Source organism: Ixodes scapularis, unplaced genomic scaffold (assembly GCF_016920785.2).
Source record: "Ixodes scapularis isolate PalLabHiFi unplaced genomic scaffold, ASM1692078v2 PGA_scaffold8__174_contigs__length_109621045, whole genome shotgun sequence".
Taxonomy (NCBI): Eukaryota; Metazoa; Arthropoda; class Arachnida; order Ixodida; family Ixodidae; genus Ixodes; species Ixodes scapularis.
Window position 1 is genome coordinate 30549180 of NW_024609883.1, and position 22218 is coordinate 30571397.

Below are 22218 nucleotides of genomic sequence, written 5' to 3' on the forward strand. Positions count from 1 at the left end.
GAGGCCCACCCAAAACTTGCCTGGGACTTGAGCATTGTCGAGCTGGGGCCGAAAGGCTTCGCCAGCGCGCTCCCGACGCTTACTTGGAGTGTCCTTGAACGGTACTACTCCCAGCTCTGCACTTCTGTTGAGAATTCGGATCTCCAAATTTGACAGACCTGGTAAATTCATGCCGGCACACGCTGTGGAGGGCCGTAGCAAGCAACGAGCAATTGACGCACATGCAGCTGCAGGGGAAGTGACCACTAACGTAAACAACAGCCAAATGGCTACGGTAATCACTTCGCTTCTACCACTGACCACCCAAGCCAGGACTTTGGACGTCATAAAGGAGGTTAGTTTTTGCATGATTTTGTCATTTTAATTTCTCTGTAACTTTTAATATAAAGCAAAGTTCGAGAAACGAGAAGTTTCGCCAAGTTACTACGTTCAGTGCACTCAGGTTCGGTGCAAATTGAAAACCAGTCAAAAAGTCATAACTAAAAGAAAATGAAAAAACACTGAGACGAAAAACACTGAGACTTGTACGACGACATCCAATCTATAAATTTTGGTGAAGAGAGACAGGAGCCACAACAACAGCTTCCAAGAACAAGTGCCCGGTGCAACAAAATATTGTGGTCACATAAGTGCCAGATAGCGATGGTCAAAAGCAAGCAACTGTCGTTTAACAATATGCACTTACAAAGATGCCCGTGCTGAGGACTATCAGCCCAATAAAATTGGTACGAAGTTCCTCTAGTCTGCCACGTTTCTTTTTCATACCATTTGAGAATGCAGTGCAATGTCTTCACATGCATAAAACAGCACAAAAAACATTGCGTCACCTCCTACGTAAACCACCTGCTGGAGGGCAGGAATTGGGCTATGGTCAGAATCGACACGAGAAGCCGAGACTTAGTCAATTTCTTGGCGACAAAACTGCTACAGTGGGATCCCAGCATCAAGCGGGATGGCAAAGGGGAAACCTTGTAAAGAGCTACTCTGCCTGCAGCACATTTGCTTCAGCTAAGATATGCAATGGAAGAAAAGAAAAAAAAACCACTCCGGGAGCTTGACTGTCAACCTATATTTCTGAGAAACAGTGAAACAGAAGTCTGATTACATATTTATCATCCCCAAATTTTGCTCAAGACAAACGACATAAGAATAAAAAAAAAAGTATTGCCACAATAAAGTTGTACTTGCAAATTAATTACGCATGTGAACAATCCCACATTAAGCAGCGATTCAAAGGATCCTGTAAACGAAGCAAATTCATGGCCGAGTTAGTATTCATTGAGGCTTAGCTTCACAGACCCTTTTCATTATTTAAAAAATGTAAGAACATTAGCCATCAGTGAAGCAGAAAAACAAACTATCCTGTGTTACACAAAAAAGAAGCAAAGGGAATTTTCCAGCAAACCAATGACATCTACGGTTTGAAAATTCTGATGCAGACAGCCAGGCAACACGGAAACAACTGCCACGAAAATGAACACGGAGCAAGAAAATATTGGGAACACGTAACACAAAGGAAAGTGATATCTGAACACAGGTGTGAAATAAATACATAACTGTGAAGATGCCAGTGTAAGAAGGCAGAAGCACTTTGAGTATGAGCATGTTAGTCAGTTCAAAATTTTCCAAAACGTTTGTCAATGCAGTCCTGAAGGGGCATTATGCAGTATTTAAAATGGATACAGTGCCAATGTAAAGCAAAACCTACTGGGCAGTACGAGGGATTTAAGGAGTGGTGTACCAACAAGTACAGTCAAACCTCGATATATCGAACACGGATATATAGAATTATTGCCTATATCGAACGCTTTCTATATCACGCAGAAAATCGCATGCATTTTTTATTTTTTATTTCAAACGGGGTAGGGCATAAAATGAATATACCGAACTCCGCCACCCCAAATAGCCCGCACTCTTTTGACAGGCGGCGAGCTTTCCTGCAACACCCTCGAAGATAATAGCGGTGGCGCAATGGGCGCTTCCGAATGCCTACACACACGCCGAGGGCGCCATTTGAACGTAGCGGCGCGCGCACGCCGCTGCCTGGATAGTTCGTCGCAACGCCAACGACGCACTGCATTTGTCGCACCAACTCCTCCTCCTCCGTATTATCAGTAGTGCTACGCGTGTGATCGTAGTTCTTTCGTGTGTCCTGTTGCCTTGCGTGAGTGATGGCTCCAAACACTAAAAAACGGACGTCCCTGACATTTGCTGCAAAACTAGAAGCTATCCAGCGGGTTGATAATGGAGAAAAAAAGTAGAGCGTCGTCGAAGCTTTAGGCCTACCAAAAGCACTTTGAGTACTCTACTGGAAAACAAGAGTCACACAAAGGCCAAGGCAGAACAGAACCAGCACTCAGGCGCGCGGCGTGTACGCAAAGCTGCCTTTGAAGTTGTTGAGAAGTCGCTGCACAAATGGTTCATCGACGCAAGGGCCCAGAATATTCCTGTATCCGAACGGATGTTACAACAGAAGGCCAAGACCTTTGCATTCATTCTCGGCGCCGAGAACTTCAATGCCAGTAGCGGTTGTCTGCAACGTTTTAAGGCCCGCTTTAACATTGTCGGGAAGACAGTCTCGGGGGAAAGTGAGGACGCCAATGAAGTGGAAATGAAGAAGTGGCTTGATCCAGAGTGGCCTCAGGCAGGTTCTCGCCAAGTACGAGCCGCACCAGATATTTAATGCGGCTGCTCCCGCCTCTGCGGTCGGTCGGTGCTTCGCGGAGCGCGACGGCCACGCGCTTTTAACAAGTTTCTAACGCGTTTTTGATGCGATTTAATATATTGAATTCTGGCTGTATCAAACTATTTTGCCATCACCGCGCAGTTCGATATATCGAGGTTCGACTGTAGCAGGAAGTGCTGCGGTGCACACACTTGCCAATCAGTCCCCCTCTGAGGAAACTGCTAGAATGAGGTCTTGGCACGGTACAGAACGTCAAAAGAAAAATCTTGGAAAAAGTTACTTCACAATAACAGGCTGTGAAGTTTTGCGTTACTTCACACTTTTGCGTTACTTCTGCGTTACGTCTCACAACTTAAAGAACACATGCAAAGGAAAAAAACATTTTTTTCAAACAGCCTAGACTGAAAAATAATGTTCAGCCTAGATTGCAAAATAATGTTATAAAATTAATTTCCAATGAAGAAAAAAAATTTTGGAGCTATATTTACTGCGCAAAACGAATTTGTAGTTGGCGCCCGTGGGAGCCGCTGCGGGTAACGTGGTACACTTTTGTGCCGTTGCCGCCTCAAAGTCACGCCGCTGCCACACTCTGAGCGTGGTGCGTCGCCGTTTCAATATGTTTCTCCACACCACCGTTGCCGCGTAAGTTTGTCTGCTCCACGGAGCCGCCGCTGTCATCTGACCGGCGCACAGGCCTACCATGTCTGCTTGTGCATTTTCAGGAGCTTCCTTTGGGCTCTAAAAGTGACTTATTAATCTTCATGTCTTGTTGCACTTGAAACAAAGATGAATATGTAACTTTTAGAGACCATAGGAAGCTTCCAAAAGAGTGCAAGTATCACGTGACAAATTGCGGCCGGTCATATGACAAATAGCGGCCACTTTTACGAGGCGCCAGCGGGCGCCAACTACAAATTCGTATAGTGCCATAAATATAGCTCTAAAAATTTTTATTTTTCGTAGTAAATTAATTTTATGACTTCCTTTTCCTAACCAGGCTGTTTAAAAAAATGTTATTTTTCCTTTGCATGTGTCCTTTAAGGCCTATTCACACACTTGCGTTGTGTGGCCAACCAAGCAGGAAATTTGATCAAAGCTTCTCGGATATTGCTGGCATTTGAAAGGCCTACGTCGTGCAGGCTTTACGCAAATGCCCTTGGGGTTTGGTAAGCTCATGTGTTAGCATGTGCCCGGTGAGGCAAGACCGTTTAGAAAATGGCCTGGAACGCTGCTGGAATGTGTGAGGCTTATTACGCATAGGCGCTTCAGTGCGGCGAGTTATTAATCTGAACAAAGGCCTTGGACCAATCTTGCACTCAGGTATATACATACTTTGAATAAAAAGGCATTAAGTTTTGCACGAGTTAAATCATTACACACGGAGCAAGCTCAGCTTACGGGTCAACCGCAAGGCATTCTGCACGTGTGCATTTGGTTCTGGTGGATAAACTCCTACACTGAGCAAAGCTCTTGGAGCATTGCTCGCACTTGGAAGGCTTTTAAACACTGTTTTCGATAATGGCAGTTCAGACTCGTATTATGAGAAAAGGCTTGGGGACACTACTTACACTTAAATGGCTTTTCACCTGTGTGCGTTAGATTATGCTTCCTTAGATAGGAATTTCGAGCAAAGGCTTCGGGGCACTGCTTGCACTTAAATGGTTTTTCACCAGTGTGCATTCGATTATGGCGTCGCAGATAGTAATTTAGAGCAAATGCTTGGGGGCACTGCATGCACTTAAATGGCTTTTCACCAGTGTGAATTCGATTATGCTTTCTCAGATCGGAATTTTGAGAAAAGGTTTGAGGGCACTGCTTGCACTTAAATGGCTTTTCACCAGTGTGCTTTCGGCTATGCTGTCTAAGATTAGAACTGTGAGCAAAGGCTTGGTTACACTGCTTACACTTAAATGGCTTTTCACCAGTGTGCATTCGATTATGGCGTAGCAGATAATAATTTTGAGGAAAGGCTTGGTGGCACTGCTTGCACTTAAATGGCTTTTCACCAGTGTGCATTCGATTATGCTTTCTCAAATCAGAATTTTGAAAAAAGGCTTGGGGGCACTGCTTGCACTTAAATGGCTTTTCACCAGTGTGCTTTCGACTATGCTGTCTAAGATTGGAACTGTGAGCAAAGGCTTGGGGGCACAGCTTGCACTCAAATGGCTTTTCACCAGTGTGCGTTCGGGTATGATTTCTCAAATGGGAATCTTTAGCAAAGACTTTGGGGCAGAGCTTGCACTTAAATGGCTTTTCACTCTTGTGCTTTTGAGTGTTGCCGAGCACTTGGGACTTAGGGCCAGACATGGGATGCTGGCACCTGGATTGTTCATCACCATGGGCAGCCAGGTGGCTCACAATGACATGCTGATTTCTGGTGACATAGGTGCAGGAACAGCACGCGAACCAAATGTCCTTGGTGACTTTCAGTGGGTAGCTGGTCTCTCCCAACAATGTGGCTCCATCACCTAAAATAAAATATATGTATTGATACACAAGGAAAACCCAACCAAGATAGCCAGTTAGTTTGGAAGAGTTGTCATTAACAGTTTTGCCGCAGCTGTAGTTCAATATTTTGCAGCGCTTCAAAATTCTATTCACGGAAGCACTCAAATGCAACTGCCATCATTAAGGGGAGTCCCTTTTCTTGAAAAGTAAAAATCCTAGAAAAAATTATATTTTTTAAATCTCGATTTCTAGATGAGACTTTTACATATCTTCTTGCCTTCGAAAGTATTCCTGACTTATCAGAATTTTCTCTTCTTTCTTTTTGTGCCGCAAGAAAATCCTAGACTTGAAAAACAAAATCTGGATCTGAATACTTCTTGGGGCCTGGATACCTCATTATTCAAAGAGTGGAACAAAAACAATATTTCTTTAGATTGTTAGATATGACATTTTCTAATTGGTCAATGACTGTTCCGACTATGGTAGGTCGGATCGAAAGTCTCCCTTCAAGTTAGCAGTAGAATTTCAACAAGTAATGCAGTCATATCTCGCTAATATGGAGGCAATGTTATATGCTCCATGCGGGAACTATAGGGGCACTTTGAAAAACGCGCGTAGCGCCGCTAGCGGAGGAACTGGCGCTGGAGTGAGGTGCCTTCAGCAGCCTGTGGCGCCTTCCGTGTGCGGAGGAAGCGTGCACTGATGGAACTTTCACTTTTTGAGCCGATACCCTGAGGGTAACATTGCACGAGGGCTGGGGCAGACCTAAAGTCATCTAGCTGTTTTCTGCCTCTCATATATTGAGTTTGACTTGTTAATAGGTTTAATTTTTCTAGTTGCAGTAGAAAAAGGGGTTTGAGCACTTTTTGAAAAAAAGGAAGATGGCCACCACTATAATTGCTCTCAGTAGGAAATTCGTCTTGCTCATCGCTAGAAAAATAGGACTGTACAAACTTTACGTAACACGATGGCCATGCAGCTGATCACAAAGGTTGCCATCATGCCGGTAGTTTCTGTTTCGCTGTAGACACCCCAGACAAATATTTGAGATAGGATATCTACAAGACTGCAAAATGCATTGAAACGGACACCTCGTAATTCAGGAACACTTCCTTCACTAAAAAGCGTCGTAACCCTAAAATTCAAAACATGTACCCGAGTGGCCCTTTAAGAGTGCAGAGGATAGTGCCGCTTGTGCTTGTGTCCGCCAAAAAGCAAGCGGTGCATTTTCTCCTACGAGTGGAGATAACACGAGTGCAACGTCAACCTACCATGGCAATCTCATGAATGATATTCACACGGAGATGTCTCAGATGCAGACTTGAAAAGGCTGTACAAAATTCTAGAACCCAGGTGATAAGATAAGGAAACAAGATTTGTGTCCAACTTGCTGCCGATCACTGAAAACTCCTAGGACATACTGCGCGGACATGCGTCGTCGTGGATGACGACGTGCACAAATGATTAAATTGAGAGGATGGCACCAATAGTTTCATGCTATGTCTCATTTCTTGCTTCATGAAGAGACACTTTATTGCACAATAAAAAGAAAAAAAACTTTTGTGGCTCTTGGATTATCTCGGGCAAAGCGCCGGCTTGCGGATTCCCAGGTTCAATACTACATCAAACGATCCCAATCCTCAATGCTCTCCGGACACATTCTTAAAATTTACTTTTTTTTTCTGTGTGGTTTCTCAGCTGATGACTGTTCAAGACCTTCATATAAGCTGTCTGGTCACAAACCTGGAAGCATCCAAAATTTAATGTGAGTAAAAGCATTTTGCTTTACCAAAAAAAAATTATTAATACTGTATTATTTAATGTCTAAAAAATAGCAACTCTTCATGTATGGTCCATATGGACACATGCTTCAAACTAAAATGTAAATTTAGTAATATTTTTCTTTGATTTGTTTGAAAGTGGCAGACATAAATTATTCTTTCGATCAATCTTTAAATGCCAGTGTCTTGACTCACTGAAAGATTCCGGTGTGTGCCAACTTGATATAAAAATAAAGCGAGGATTCCAAGTGCTTGCGTGAAATCGATGCGTATTTGAAGCGACTGGCCACAACAGAGCCCCAGGCTACGCTTGACGGCCACAGCCTGCAGTGTCTTTTATTTGATGGAGATCTCTCGAATCAAAGCCGTGCAGTCAACTGCACGATACTATGGCATTTTCGTAGCCATCAGGCATGCAGAACATCACAAAACCACCAATAGAAATACAAAACACAAAACTTTGCCAAGATGTTGCCTCTTAAAAGCATGCAACGAATACCCGAACTGGAAAGAATTTTCAGCCCCTGTCAAGGTGGCCAAAACTGCCCAGAATACCACGTAGAGGAAGTCAACACTCAACTAGCCCAACATTTACTCGCTGCTGCCATGACCCTCCTTTAAAATCATTAGTTTGCTGCTTTCGGCTTCACTAAGCCCAACCCTCATCACCATGCACACCTTTTTCTGGTATTTCCACTTCTTGTAAAGGCTCCCTACAGGAGCCAGAGTTGCGTGTCGAGCCATCTTGAAATCTTAAAGGGGCAGTGCAACGGTTTTAATGTTGAAGGAATTGCCATTTTGCATTTTTTATAATAATTATGCGGCGGCACGTTCAAAACAGACGCACAACTCTGGCTCCCGTAGGGAGCCTATGGGGACAGCCGTACAAGAGTTGCTCTAAACTATGACCAGCCATAGTAAAGCCACAGGTGGAAACAATGAACTTACCATGACATGAAGACTGATTCGGTTCCATACGAACTGTGGGATGGGGTCAGGGTCCGATGGCACTCGCCAAACACTGTCTCACAGAAGCCAAGCCGTTTTCCACGAGGCTCCCGGAACTGTAATCATACAGCAAGTTTAGACAGCGGGAGGTTAGTGAGCCCCAATGGGTGTCTGTCGTCTCCACTGTAAATCAAATTCTGCCACTGCAGTACGACCGCTAGCCTGGGGTCCTTAAAAGGCTATTGACACCTCCCAAATTTATTATTTTTTTTTTTTTAGAGCGCAGCTTTTAGGCGCTGGTTTCCGGGTTGAGCGGCGTCAGCGTCAACATAACCACCGCTGCATTATGGGACATTTCCCTAATGATGTTGCACGTGACATCACGTGTGACATCACGAGGGTAAAATTATCCTGCGAAATTTAGAGGGGGAAATTTTACGCGAAACTTAGCGGAGAAATTTTACCCTCGTGACGTCACACGTGCTGTCACGTGTGACATTATTATGGCAAACGTGACGTCACGCTAAATTTAGAAGAAATTTTCCGCTAAATTCGCCGGGGAAATTGATGCCCCGTGACCTCAAAACCAATTCAGCTTCTTCGCTAAATTTAGGATGAAAACTTTCGTTAAATTTCCCCGCTAAATTTAGAGGAAAAATGTTGGTGAATTTTCCTGCTTTTCCTGAATTTTCCTGCTTTTCCTGAATTTAGCGGGGAATATTTCCCCGCTAAATTTAGCGGGGAAATTTTTCCGCTAAATTTAGCAAAAAAACTTGAGCAATAATTTCCCGCTAAATAAGAGGGGAGCAGGAGGGAAGGAGGGAACGGAAAGGGAGCAGGGACATACCCTCCCCTCCTCCTCCTCAAGAGCTGCACTCTAATTCGGCATTACAGAGATTTGTAAACATATTTTATTTTTTATATATCGCCAGGCGATCTATAACGGTGTCAGAAGACTACCCGATCAATATTTTTCTAAGGTGTCACATTTATTCTTAATAATGTTGGAAAATGCAACTGCTTGAAACCGAAACTGAACTGGGGACGAAGAAGAAATATAGTGGAGGAGCAAGTTACCAAAAGTCACGTGGCTGTGCAACTTCTTTTTTTTTTTCAATCGACATATTTGCAGCTTTTTAGGAGCTACAAAAAATGGATATAATATTTCTGTCTATTTTTAGTATTGAGTGCATGCTTTTAATGACCCACAACAAGGATTGTCTTTGGTAGTTGTGTCTAAACCATAGAAAACGGCACGTGACCACAGAGACGAGAGTGAGCGCGACTCAAACCGGCCAGTTCTCGTTCGGAATCTTATACGTCATGTTAGTTGGGCTCTTATATGTCATATACAAGCAAAAACCTTAGCAAGCATAAAAACTGTCAGTGTCTCTTTAACGTGCATCGCGCAGTGGCGACACGCGACCTCATGTCGGTATGACTCTCATCCAGATCGAAACTGGAAAGGGCAGGGATTAAACCTTGGATCTCCGGGTTCTGAAGCACAAGCTTTCATCCACGTTATTTGAGCTGCAGTGCATTAAGACCCGCGGTCACTGACCCCCCTCCACTTTTGTAATCGAGTGCAGAACCGGTGGATAAGAAATATTTCTCGCCAAGCTGAAGGCAAGCTGCAAATGCACAAAAAAGGCAGGTCTAGAACTTGCTGGAAAGTAAACAAATACATAACCTTCGGAGCAACGTTGTCGGCCAAGGTAAGTTTTAGAGCAATGTTCGCTGTCAAATTAGGTTTGGAGCTGTCGGTTTGTCCTCCTTGCAAATGTTTTGAGTGCTGCTAAACCCTTTCCGCGGTACAATCATTTAATTCACAATGAAGTGAACTATACTTAGATGGTTAAGTGCTCAATATTTACGAGCCCTAATGGTTGCAGTTATACTCGGCGTCAACTATTTCGTGCTACATTGTGGAGCTTGGTGTAGCTTCCACAGTGCGTGAGCACGTCGTTTCCTCTCACATGCACAACCAGCTTAAAAAGAATTAGAACCCAGCGCAAGCTACGTTAGCCTGAAAAACAGCACAAAATAGATGACGCCTGGTAAAGTAATAGACCTATTGCTAAATTGCCCAGGCATCAACGAGAATGCTGGGAATGAAGGTCAACGTGCCGCATGCACTCGCCTTCTTCGTATAGAAGATTTGAAGTAAATGACCAAAAGAAGGCATCCAGAAATGCAAGGTGGCACATTTGTTTTAGGTTGTTTCTTTAAGACAAGCTACTGCTGCAGCACATGCAGTGCGTGTAACTACACTCGTAGCATGCTCCTTGGTGTTTGAATACTTTAGGGGAAAGGACGACAGTGGCAATATACACGGCTTGCATGTGACCAAAGTGTCGAACCGAAATGTTTATCAGTTCATTTCGGGTTCTGGGTCACGGCTTTCGAATCAGTTCCGGAAAGCAAAAAATTCAAACCAGTTTGAACCGACTTGAACTGCTAGATCAAGAATTTATTTTCCGCATTATTTCGGCAACAGGCATTATTTTTGCAATGAGAGGAGTAACTATATAGCTTTCGTCTTATCGTACCTAAAATCCAGTTAAATTTTCAGGTACAAAAAAAATTAAAAAATTGCATTATTTAATTTTATGCAACGGTCAAAGAAGAAACAAAATTGGTATAAACATTTGAAACATGTTTATATGACTCAACATCCATTTGTTTACCTCGGTCATACATTTTACCTGAATCGTGATTGCCACAGAGTGTGGTAGGTTGCCTAAAATACACGTGATTGATACAACTTTCTGTCACAGTATTAAAAGTTGAATCATAGTTGTGCACGTGAAATAAGCAATTAATTAGTGCATAAAATCACAGAAGGGGCAGCTTGCTGCCATATATCTTGTGAAATATAGTTTCCAAAATATGATGACGATGAAACTGGGCATAAAGCATTATTACTTACAAAATTTTCGGACGTGTTTACACTCAGCAACATGATGCACGCAAAGAATCGTGCAGAGAAGAGTGATCGAAATTGTTTAGTCAAATCTACATATACAGGGTGTCACAAAAGAAAATTTACAGTCTTTTTTATCGCTAAAATAAACTAGGCATCGCCAAACGCTCATTTTTCGGCCAAAGGTATAGCTAGAGGTCAAAACCGGATGCCAAAGTTTCAGCCCGATCCGATAACTTAATCAAAAGTTATAAGTGATTTTCTGAAAATTTCAATCGGAAAATGGAGCCCATTTTCGCCCGTTTTCAGTTTCTGATGCCATACAGCCCCATGTGTTCAAAAACTCCGTCGGCCGCCATTTTCCCATGGAAATTTTGGGATGAAACGGGCTGAAACTTTGGCATCTGGTTGTGACCTTTAGCGCTACCTTTGGGCGGAGAAAGAGCGTTCGGCGATGCCTAGTTTATTTTTGCGGCAAAAAAGACTGCAAATTTTCTTTTGTGACACCTGTACACAATTTGTACTCAGATCGAATCTGACCTAAAATGTTGTGCCCAAGCGAATATTTTCTTATACAAGATGAACAGCACAGCCTGGCTGTGGAGGTTGGTTCTTGACGAGACGCAGGTCAATTCAATCTGCAAATAAGCATCACGCTTGCTAATTGGTCAATTTTTGTTTAAAAAAAAGTAGTATTTCATGCTCTACTCGGCATGACAGCTACTTAATTGGCCACTTTCTGTAGGTATGCGTGCGTAATTGTCATACTTCCTCCAGGCACCCCTGTGTACTTTGTTCTTGTCCAGAACACAGACAAATGAAATTGCTGTTCATCACATAAAAGCAATAGTATACTTCCATATGTGTGAGACACTATGCATGTGTCAGAAACACATAGTTATTTAAATGAGCTTCAAAATCAAAGCTTTGTTTAAGGCCCTCAAAATCACTTATGCATGCGCCAATCAAGGATAAAAATGCCGAGGAAGATTTGCAGAACGTCTTTCAGATAATTTGGGAATTCATTTGCATGTGACGTGTATAATTAAGGTGATTGGCCTATGTTGCCAAATCTTTAGTCAGTAATTAAATATATTTTTATTATCACCAATAAGTTAGACTGTATGAAGTTCACATAACTGCTTGAGACCGACACGGGAGGACGATACTCAAAAATATGCTAGCCGTTGAGTTCCCTGAAGCATGGTTTTTTGTTCCCCGTTTGGCAGTGTGAAACAGTGGTTGCGGGGTATGCCAAAAAGGATTTTGTGCTCACATGATAGGTCTGAAGGGAAAGACACAAAATGTGCAGGAAGAGAAAGATAAGAAATTATAATCTTAAAAAGAATCCGATGCACGATGCCTTACTGCAAAATAAATGCATAGATATGTACAATGATATTCCAAATTACATATACATAGCCCGAAGGACAAACTAAGACTTTTTGAAAAACGGAAACTCGTGAAAAAAGAAGAAAAAGGGTTTATAATCCTCACACAAGTCACACTTGGGCATCAGCTTGCACAAGCTAAAAATTTCGCAGAATACTGCCTCGAGAGGTTGATGGTATATTTGGTTTTACGTGCACTTCTTTTGGGCCCTCATTTTACGGCTGTGTGCTTTATCAGTCACAGTGATGTGATTGGCCTAAGCCATTGTGGAGCACCTTTCGGAGCAACCAAAACAGTGCTTTGGAGCAGCAAATCTGGTCTTTGGAGCAACCAAAACAGTGTTTTGGAGCAGTAAAGTGGCTTTTGGAGCCGTCAAGACAATGTTTCAGAGCAGCAAAAGTCGCTTTTGGAGAAGATATCCGAATAAAAATAAAAATATTTATTTTCAGTGCTGTATAAACGAAGGGCACTTTGTGTTGTGTTGTGTTGTATTGCATTCTCATTAGACTTGTTGTGACGGAACTCGCTGCTTGTGGTTTTACTGCTGAGACATCACACAACTGTACAGTGCTGTAGGCATTGCCGAGCAATTCCGAAAAACCGCTTGCCACCGTTTTACTGGTTCCCGACGTGCCAGATTTTCGTCAAAAGTAAGCAAACGTGAAACAATGGACTGCAAGTGCACCGGCTGGTACCTCTGTCGTGCAATCGTGTTCGCATACACGTGAGGGCAACTTCTGCAGGCTTGCAGTTGTGCGTGCTTCATCGCGCGAACGAAGACAATGGCAGTTCGATCAAAACCGAAACCGTGCCACTCCGCTCCGTCGCCAACCGATTCCCAAATTTGTATGCAAAATGTAACTGTCAAGGATAAGACAAAAAACAGTCCAGCGGCGCGTGCTTGCCACGCTGGCAAACAAAATACAAGCTAAACACAGACACACACACGCACAAAAGAAGAAAAAAAAAACCTGATCGCATTGATGCAAGGCATTGCGAGCCAGTGTCAACACTTTCTTGGAGCACTTAATGCAACGACTGAACTCGAGACAAACATGGGCGCCGTGCAGGTTCAGCGTGCAGACATTGCCTTGGTTTAGCTCACATCCCTTCACAGACTTCCTTTCGCGGCAGATTTTTCATGTATCAGGGTACCTCTCGAAAGAAAGCCCACCGAGAGAAACCTAGGTAATCAGTACTTCCACACAGCAGTCTTTGAGTTAAAAAGGGACTTTTATAGTAACGCATGATTTAAACAAGAACAGGAATGTTGATAAACATGCTGCGGTACTTAGTTTCATTTTAGAAAGCGCCATATTTGCAGGAACTTGGGGACGGCAACACCCAACATCGCGCGAGGCAAGGACGAAATATAGTTTTCCCAAGGCCGTTGCTTTCAGGAGCGAGTGCTTCAGCTCACAAAGTAACTCCCGCCGCGTTTCACAACATGACGGCATGGCTGTTAACCGGCTGGTTCGCTAGTGTCGGAGCGTCCAGGCACACCCGCGTCTATTGTTGAAAATATTTTTGAAAAAGAGGCAAGTTGACACCCACTTGACGACGAGAGCTTGAAACGCGAGACGGCAGAAAAACCATGCAAAACCGGATGGCCAATTGATGCAGGGTACTTTGTGTCAGACGGCCGCTTGTGCCACATAACACAGGCATGCTCAATTACGGTACTCAGCTTAGTTTTGGTTTTGAAAGGCGACCGAAATTGTTTTTTTGGCGCAGGCTTGGCGCAGATTACCCATATTTTGGTCAAATGTAGCAGGATGTAGCAGGGTTAGCCCCTTGGTGCAGCAATCACATCACTGCAGTCAGGCTCTCTAACATTTGATACGGCTGCTGTATATTATCCAGACCACTATTGATACTGCACAACTTTACAATTTCGACGTCTACTTTTGCTAGTGTTGCAAACATCACATTTCACCAGGAAACTGAACTAATTTGCACGAGACATGGTTTGCATGTGACGTCATTGCACTATATGCTGGTAGTCATTGCGATTTGTTCTTGCTGAGAAAATCGAATCTGCTAATACAAAATGCACGCCACAGCGCAAGTCATATATTTAAAACACAAATTATTCGTGCTTGGTGCATCGTCATGAGGAACGGCACAAGTGTCTGGAACCACGAAAGTGCGCTTTGAGGTAAGTGTTTAGGAAAAATAAAGTAGTTTTCAGGGCTACGCTTCCTGGTCTGAGCCAAATATGCAGGCCAGAGAAACCTTTACAACACAATATTTTATAAAACTACCCCCACTTCCGCCCCCCCCCCCCTCCTCCCCCCCGCCCCCTTTTTTTTTTATTTTCCTGAGGGACTCCCTCTGCCATTTTGGGGTGTTATTTTGACAAGTATATTTGTCTCACTCGTAAACAGTAATCCTCCACTGCTTTTGTTTTGCACTCAAAAACTGTGAAGTTTAAACAAGATATGGAGGCGGTCGAAGTTTGGGGAATAACTAGAGAATGACACTCCTGTGAGGTGACACTCCTCCGAGGCCAATGGGATCTTGCTTTTCAGGTATTGCTCCCATACAAACTTGTACAATTCTAAATAACGTCTTATAAATCAGTCAAATTAAGTCCTTTCAATGCTTCTCTTCTCGGGGACAACTTTCGGTCGTGCATGTTTGTACTTTCAGCACATATAATTGAAAACTGATCCTTGAAGTTGACAACTTGCAAAAGCACCACCCATTCGTTCTCATCAACTCGCAATAACCACAAGCGGCTGCGTGATCTGACGCTCATAGACATGCGCTGACGGGCTGAGCTTTAGAGTTGGGCTATCATCACCCGAATATTTGCCGACGCTACAGGAACGACGCGGGCCACCGCATCGGGTGCCGCTGACCCGAGATACGCTACTGTATCAAGGTGAAACAGCGCAAAAAAGCGTGAATAAAAAACAAGGAAGGCACTGACACAGCGCTGTTTTACCTTGCAAAGAAAGGTACCCTCTTGCTGAGTAAGGAGAGGTCTAGAAGTTTCAGAATATGAAATCAATCTCGCCTCCAAAAACTCGCTGTCGTGAAGAGATTCGGAAAACAATGAACCACCACTATGGTGCCTGGGGCTGGAACGCGTCTCCGACTGGTGTGTTTACCGCGGCCAAAAAAGTGGTCCCTTGATTTCCGCCTGATGACGTCATAAAAGTGTCATGCTGTCGCCGGTTGCGACCCTGGCGGTGTCCCAACAGTTGTGGTAAGTACGGCAGACGCCTGTTCTGCTGCAGGTCGCTTTCCATTGTGACAGTTCACGGAAGCTAGGACAGCTGGAAGTTGGGACACCTAAAGCGACGCCGTGACGACAGCGACACTCGCGTCCGCTCGTGCTTTTCGCCTGCATTTCTACGGTCAACCGCCAGGATCGCGACAGGCACCAGCATGACACTCGCGTCATTTGTTGCCACATTGGGACCACTTTTGATGTATGGGCGGGATATGGCGCTAAACACACCAGTCGAAGACGCAATCGAGGCACCATACCACCACGACCGCCACCGTTGTCGCAAGTGCAAAGTTTTGCCGCTAGGCGCGCCACTGAAACAGGGTCCTTTGGGTCCTTTGGACTGATGGATGGATAGGTGCGGCGATCCCAGAGCCGTGGGCGTGCGTTGCATTCATCCATTTGGAGTTTTCACTCTACCGCATTCCCAACAAAATCGATATTGTTTCGTTATTCGCTGTGTCTGATGAGGAGAAGAAAAAGGTGCTTACTGAATCGCGCGAAATAAGTGCTGATTAATCCACTACGACGCGAGCAATGCAGTGCGGAGACGATAGTAGACGATAAATGTATAACCCGGAAAAACCGAAACTGAAACTTGCCGTTGACATGATGTACAGGGGGAACAGCAGGTGTTGGAACAGCGCACCCGCAAAACAGTTGCCCAAGTCCACACACCCAAAGGAAAGAGACCCTTACACAGCGCTGACTAACAACTCTCTAGTATTAATAAGCTGAATTGTGGACCGCGGCCTTGGTAGCTGGGGCCGAGTGTCGCCACTGGCGGCCACCACAGAGTCCCAATGCATGGGACTCTGTGGTCGAGAGTGACTCCGCTGGGCGACAAATGTAGTGCAGCTCGTGCAGCTCAATGAGACGAGAGCGACCTAGAGTTACCGCGGAGTCAGTGGCGGTTTCGTTGAGTTGGGTTTAGCCACTGTGTGGTTTTAGCCACTGATCTCAATGACAATTGCTGGATCGCGTTTGCCCGCTTTGCGAATGCGGTCACTGGCGGCCATCTTTAGGTAGAGTTATATTACCTCTAGCCAAGGTACAGCTCCTGCAGTCACTGTCATCCATCTATGGCAGACAGCGTTTTGGCAGGTGTGGTGGCAGGCTGCCGTCAAAATAGGGTGGATGATATTTCGTGCTTGATTGAAATTGTTTGACGAAACATGTTTTTGAAACTCAGCATGAACGGAAGCCCGATCTTTGAGGACCCGGTGAAAGTTTCACGAAATCGCAGCACCAGGGGAAAAGCAGTACAGCTCGCATCGAAAGTCGCATCAAAATTAGCATCGAAAGCAGACGCCGGTACGGAGTCTGCTTTCGATGCGAGCTGCGCTGCTTTCCCCCGGTGCTGCGCTTTCGTAGAACTTTCTCCGGGTCCTCAAAGATGAGGCTACCGTTCACGCCGGGTTTCAAGAATCTGCGTCGTCGAACAACTTCAATCAAGCACGAAATATCTCCCACGATAGAGTGTACTAGATCCACGGCTATTTTATGGCACCCTGCTGCCATTGCGCTGTCCGCCATATTACTATGATGGCTAGAGATGATATAACTCTACCAACTCTACCTAAAGATGGCCGCCAGTGACCGCATTCCGGTCCATAGGCGGAGCTGGTCAAACGCGATCCAGCAAATAGACATACAGATCAGTGGGTTTAGCAGACAAGCTCGATGGCTTTGCTACGCGGAATTCGCTCACTGCCGGAAAGCCACTGTCGAGATGGAACGTTTTTGTCAGTCATCAACTTCTGGGCTTTCCCGAGGACGGTCTCATTAGCGAGTTTTAGTAGACCGTGTTTCCCGCTCCGCCAGCCCTCCGCTACGAAGAAACCGCCACTGCGCCTGCGCGCCGATGGCCTTGGCTGTAGAGTTCCGGGTAGCGGAGGGACTTAGCGGAGCGGGAAACACGGTCTACTAAAACTCCCTATTGACGGCAATTTCCTTCGTTCTCTCCACTACGAGAGCAAGCTTGCCAGCTCAGGCTGCTCAGCCGACAATGCTCCGGTAATTTTTTTTTTTTTTTAATTGGCATTTCAACGTTTGACAAATACCGATTCGATCTCCAAACATCCGATTCGATCTCCAAACACCCTTCGGGCCCTGAGAGTATAATAAATGAAATAAGGATCGTAGTACACCATAAAATACTAGCCCCCGAGCACAGCATACATGCTTCAATATTCTTACTGTATTGGCTGGTGTCAAGCAATGGCCGCCGGTGGCGACACCGACGTGTTCCCGATCCGCGATACAGCCTACTACTGGGTGATTCAAGGAGCGGCCAGGCTCTTTAAATCGACCGCGGAAATCGGTTTCTGCGCTACGACTTTGTGCAGCGTTGCCCACATTTTTTTTTTTTTTGTAAAAATTGCAAAGAGCGATACCTGAGGAAAACGTAAAGAAAGAAAAAGGCTTAGCTCCTATGGAAATCCAGCGAAGCCACCGGTCTTCAAACAATACGGCGCCGCTTCGCACGGGAGACAAGAGATGGCGCAAGCGGTCCCAACGCCAACTGCCGCCAACGAAAGAGCATACGTCGCCGAGAGCCGGCGTCTTTAACAGACAATCGTTTCGGCTCAAAAGCGGCGCGAACTTTTTTCATATCAGTTGCCAATGCATTATTTTATCATCCTTACTGAAAAAGAAAAAAAAAAGAACATATTGAATGGATAGATAACCGATAAAAATATAATTTGCCGAGATATTTTGACTTTTTTTTTTTTTTTTTGGGTGGGGGGGGGTGTACTGATGTCGTCTGCTTTGCAGTTCCTTTTTACTACCGCGTCTGTTTTTTTGTTTCTGCGACTGTCGCCGCCTGCAGAACGCGCGCCGCTTTTGAGTCGAAACGAAACCTTCTCTGTACAGGGGACAAAGGTGTTCTTGTGCTTCTTTTGTGGCTGACAGTTGTAATTGGAAAGGGGGGGGGGGGGGGGGGGTATTTACTTTTTTGCACAAGCTGTGAAGTTTGTTTGGAGCTGAGAAAATGACTTCCAAGTTTACTCCGCAATGATGGGCTTCTTTATTCTTTTTGCTTTTGTTGAACGCAGACGTCTTGCCTATTTTCATTGATGAGCTTTTCGGCCGCAGATGTTAATAGAGAAATTGGATATCCTGCGCGTTTTAGTCTAGAGACTTGTCCGTCCAAGCTCGTTGCGATGGAATGGGAGCAAGCTTTTGTAAGTGAGTTATTGAGTGTTTTGAATGCGCCGAGTTGAATGGTAATAGCGGTATTTTTCCCCCTGGGCTCATAGGACAAGCGTAAATGGTGGTGAACACGAAAAGTCGAAGATACAGAAATAGATTAATTAAATAATCGTCGACATACCGGAACCCTCTTATAACTTTGGAGGTATCTATAGTTTTTTTTTTTTTTTTTATTTTTTTAATTCCTGTTGTGGTGCGCTAAATAGAGGTCGCTGAGGACAGGGTCAATGCACGATCTGATGCAGACTCCGCGGTTCTGTAGGTAGGGTCGTTGATCTCTAGTAGCGAAGGTCGACTTGAGATAGATGTTGATCAAGGTCAAACTTATACTCTGGGATAAGCCCGATGGATTGCTACTACAGAAGCAAAACAGAAACAAAAATTTCTTCTAACTTCTTTCTTTTTTTTTTTTTTTCAACTGCGTTTTTGTTGTTGTTTTGGGGATTGCTTCCATGTGGAGAGCCGATCCCGGGGAGGGGAGACGGCCTGCGCAAAAAGAAAACCATTCTTGAACGGGGGATGGCCTACAGATGAAGCAAGTCGAGGGAGAAAAAGCTTCCTAACTCGCAAGGCAAGAGGAGGACTTAGCAGGCGACACAGGTTGTAAGGAGAGATATCGCACTGCAGTCTGCGTTGAGGCGCCGCTACCACTGTGGCCCTCGGAGACATCAAAGAATCGCGGCATTGTCGCCTGTGTTTCTGTTGCTAAGGTTGAAGCCTGGGCGAGTTGGTGTGACATACTTAAAAGGTTAAAACAGCGCAAAAGACAACGGACAGGGTAAAGAAGGACACAGACAGAGCGCTGTCTGTGTCCTTCTTTACCCTGTCCGCTGTCTTTTGCGCTGTTTTAACCTTTTATGTATTTCTGTGTCTAGTTTCCGAAACACCATTTGGTTCTTGGCGAGCTAGCCCGACGTATGTTCAGGCGGGAGCCCTATAATACACCCAGACGGTTTTACCCTATTTTCAAAGGCGATCATAAAAACAGAAAACATGCTGAAATAAAAGAGGGCATCGCCAGTGAAGGTGCTGGAACGAGAGGGACGTAATTTCCCCGTCTCCAGCAGTCCATCTGCTTCCTCTTCCCCAGCCTTCCTTCTTCTCGCCCCGTCATTTCACTGAAACTGCAGTTGTAGATCTGCCACTGTAAAATCTGCAGACGGTTTCTTTGGACATCTCAACATCAGAAGATGTACGGGTTCTTTTTTTCGTTTTTTCCCCCTTTTTTACGTGTGCAACGCTAAAAGAACAGTATATTTAAAGTTTTACACTTTCATCATTATGGCAACAAAAAGGACTATCCTTGATGCGTGGTTGCAGGGCCGGAAATATCCAAAAACGTCGGCACGGCAGCAGCGGACCGTATCATACCCAGAACTAAAACAAATCTGGTAGGTTTTGTTTCAATGTTGTGTGTGTGCATACGTAGCAAAGCAAGATGGGAATTCTAGAATCCTAGGTCGCGTGAACTGCATTGCAGTGAGTTCACAAGGTTTCGTTGGCCCTATGAAATAACTGCAAAAAACAGTTTTGTAAGAGATTTGCGAAGGTATTTAGCACAAAGACGTAGTTAAATAATGAAAGTAACCATTAAAATTTTAGTAAGGTTATTTTACGTGAGCAAAAAAGAAAACGAATTTTTTTTCTTTCTTATTTTGCGTGTAAATACCAAATAATATTTTGGGCCACAGTGGCATTAATTCCGGCGAAATGAAGGCTACATTATGTAATACTGTATTTTCTTTTTATTCCAGCCATTTTTTTTTCAATCATATTAAACGCCTCAGCTGCCCAGAATAATATTTGATAGTTTCGCGAAAGAGAGATTCCGGAAAAAATTACCCATAAAAAAAATGTTTTTTTTATTATCTCTTTTCAATAATGAATCCACCACCTTCAGAAGGCTAATGTACCATTATACGTGAACTTCCGCGTAAAGTATGTCAGACCCCCTGACCGCTTTTGGTGGGCTTTTGGTTTTACAAGTCATATTTGGGGGTTCTACGAGTCAAACCATCAACGGGCATTTGACACGCCCCAGCGGAGGACCAAGGATTACTTTAGACCACCCGGGGATCTTGACGTGCAACTGAAATCTCGGTTATACGGTGCCTTCTCCGCGATTTGCCTTCGTCAGACTACGTGCACCTCTGCCGGGATTCGAACCTACCCCCGAGGAATCCGTAGGCCGGCGCTTTGCTCAGGAGCCACCGAGGCGGCTCACTTTTGGACTTAAAAAAAACACCGCATTGCGGTGACGTGTTCGAGAGAAAGTTGCATTTCTCGATCTTGACATAGAAAAATAACTGCGCGCTTGCCTCGGCGTATTTTTAACCGCTCAAATGAAGAAAAAAAATATAAAGCTCATTCATTACTTTAACAGGAAAGATTATTGTAGAGGGCTGCAGCCTCGCATTTATAGCGCGAGCTACATTCGCATTAGTCTATGTAGTAGATTCTTCAACGTGATAGCAATAATCACAAACGCTGTCGCCCATTAATACGAGACCAATGGCGGCCTTTGTCGACCGTTTTTCAGTTACCGACATGGCCCCGAATCGACTGAGAGAACATATTTATTAAAGTTTGTGTTGTTTATCCTGTGCAATTTATTGAGCACAGCCTTCAAAATTGATAATTATTATTATAGGCAAATTCTGTCTTTTCAAAACGCTTCTAGACGGTAGCGAATGATCTAAAGCGCAAAGATGTTATCGAGTTCCTCAAAAGGTTTAAAATCGCAAAAGATACTCAAATAACATGTACAACACAGATGGCTGTTAACTCTTAATTTCTTTGGCCGTGTGGTTTTCACGTTTTTAAACACATAAACCAACTAGCCCCATCCACAAAATTAATTCAAGGTACCGAGCTTTTTTTTTTGGTGCACAAGCTACGCTGCACGTGATCGTCAGTTTGGTGCGATACCTTTGTACCACTGATCAGGCTTTGCAAGGGCGCGCCAAACAAGAAGATAACTTGATCGAGTTGCCGGACGAAAGATGAGGCGATATGTACTTGCACTAAAGAAGAGGCTGACTCGAAGAGACAAGTGGCTAAGTGGGGCAATCCAAAACGAGATGATTGAAATCATGGCGCAAATGCTCCAGCACGACCTCAGCACTGGAATAAAGACGAGTGTCTTTTTCAAAATCATTGCTGATGATACAACCGACGTGACGAGAGACCAGCAGTTCACATTGTGTTTGCGTTGGGTGGACAGAGAGTCAATGAAAGTGCATGAAGATTTTATCCGCGTATACAATCCACCCGACACAAAGTCGGAAATACCTTTCCGTGCTGTGAAGGACATGACTGTTCGTTTGGGCTTAGCTTCGACAAAATGCTAGGAATATGCTTCGATGGAGCTGGAAACATGTCGGGTCGCTTTTCTGGAGTGCAAAAAAGGATTGCTGATGTCAAGCCAGTCAGTTTACATTCATTGCAGCAACCACTCTCTTGGTCTGGCCCTACAAGAAGTCGGCCGTGGCAATGAATTGGTTAAAACTTGTTGTTGGCCTAGTTGGTTCATGATGCAGGATAGAGGTTTTTTGCGCGACACAGGGGACAATTACAAGCGAGTAGA

General features: G+C 44.4%; 1 protein-coding gene across 2 annotated transcripts in view; it reads right to left on the reverse strand.

Moving 5' to 3' along the window:
- Positions 1 to 335: 335 nt before the first annotated feature.
- Positions 336 to 22218, reverse strand: part of LOC115311604 (zinc finger protein 525-like) — a 53287-nt gene continuing 31404 nt past the window's right edge. Inside the window, exons 1-3 of one of the 2 annotated variants that reach the window (XR_006076664.1) lie at positions 15129 to 15244; positions 7864 to 7979; positions 6428 to 6877 (exon numbers count right to left, since the gene is read on the reverse strand). Coding sequence is in view for 1 of the 2 variants with exons in the window: in XM_042286602.1 (XP_042142536.1) it covers positions 4247 to 5154; positions 7864 to 7891 (936 nt within the window). In the remaining variant the exon portion in view is untranslated. Of the gene's footprint in view, positions 5155 to 6427; positions 6878 to 7863; positions 7980 to 15128; positions 15245 to 22218 lie in introns of those variants that run through there. The other variant, XM_042286602.1, reaches the window with a different exon arrangement.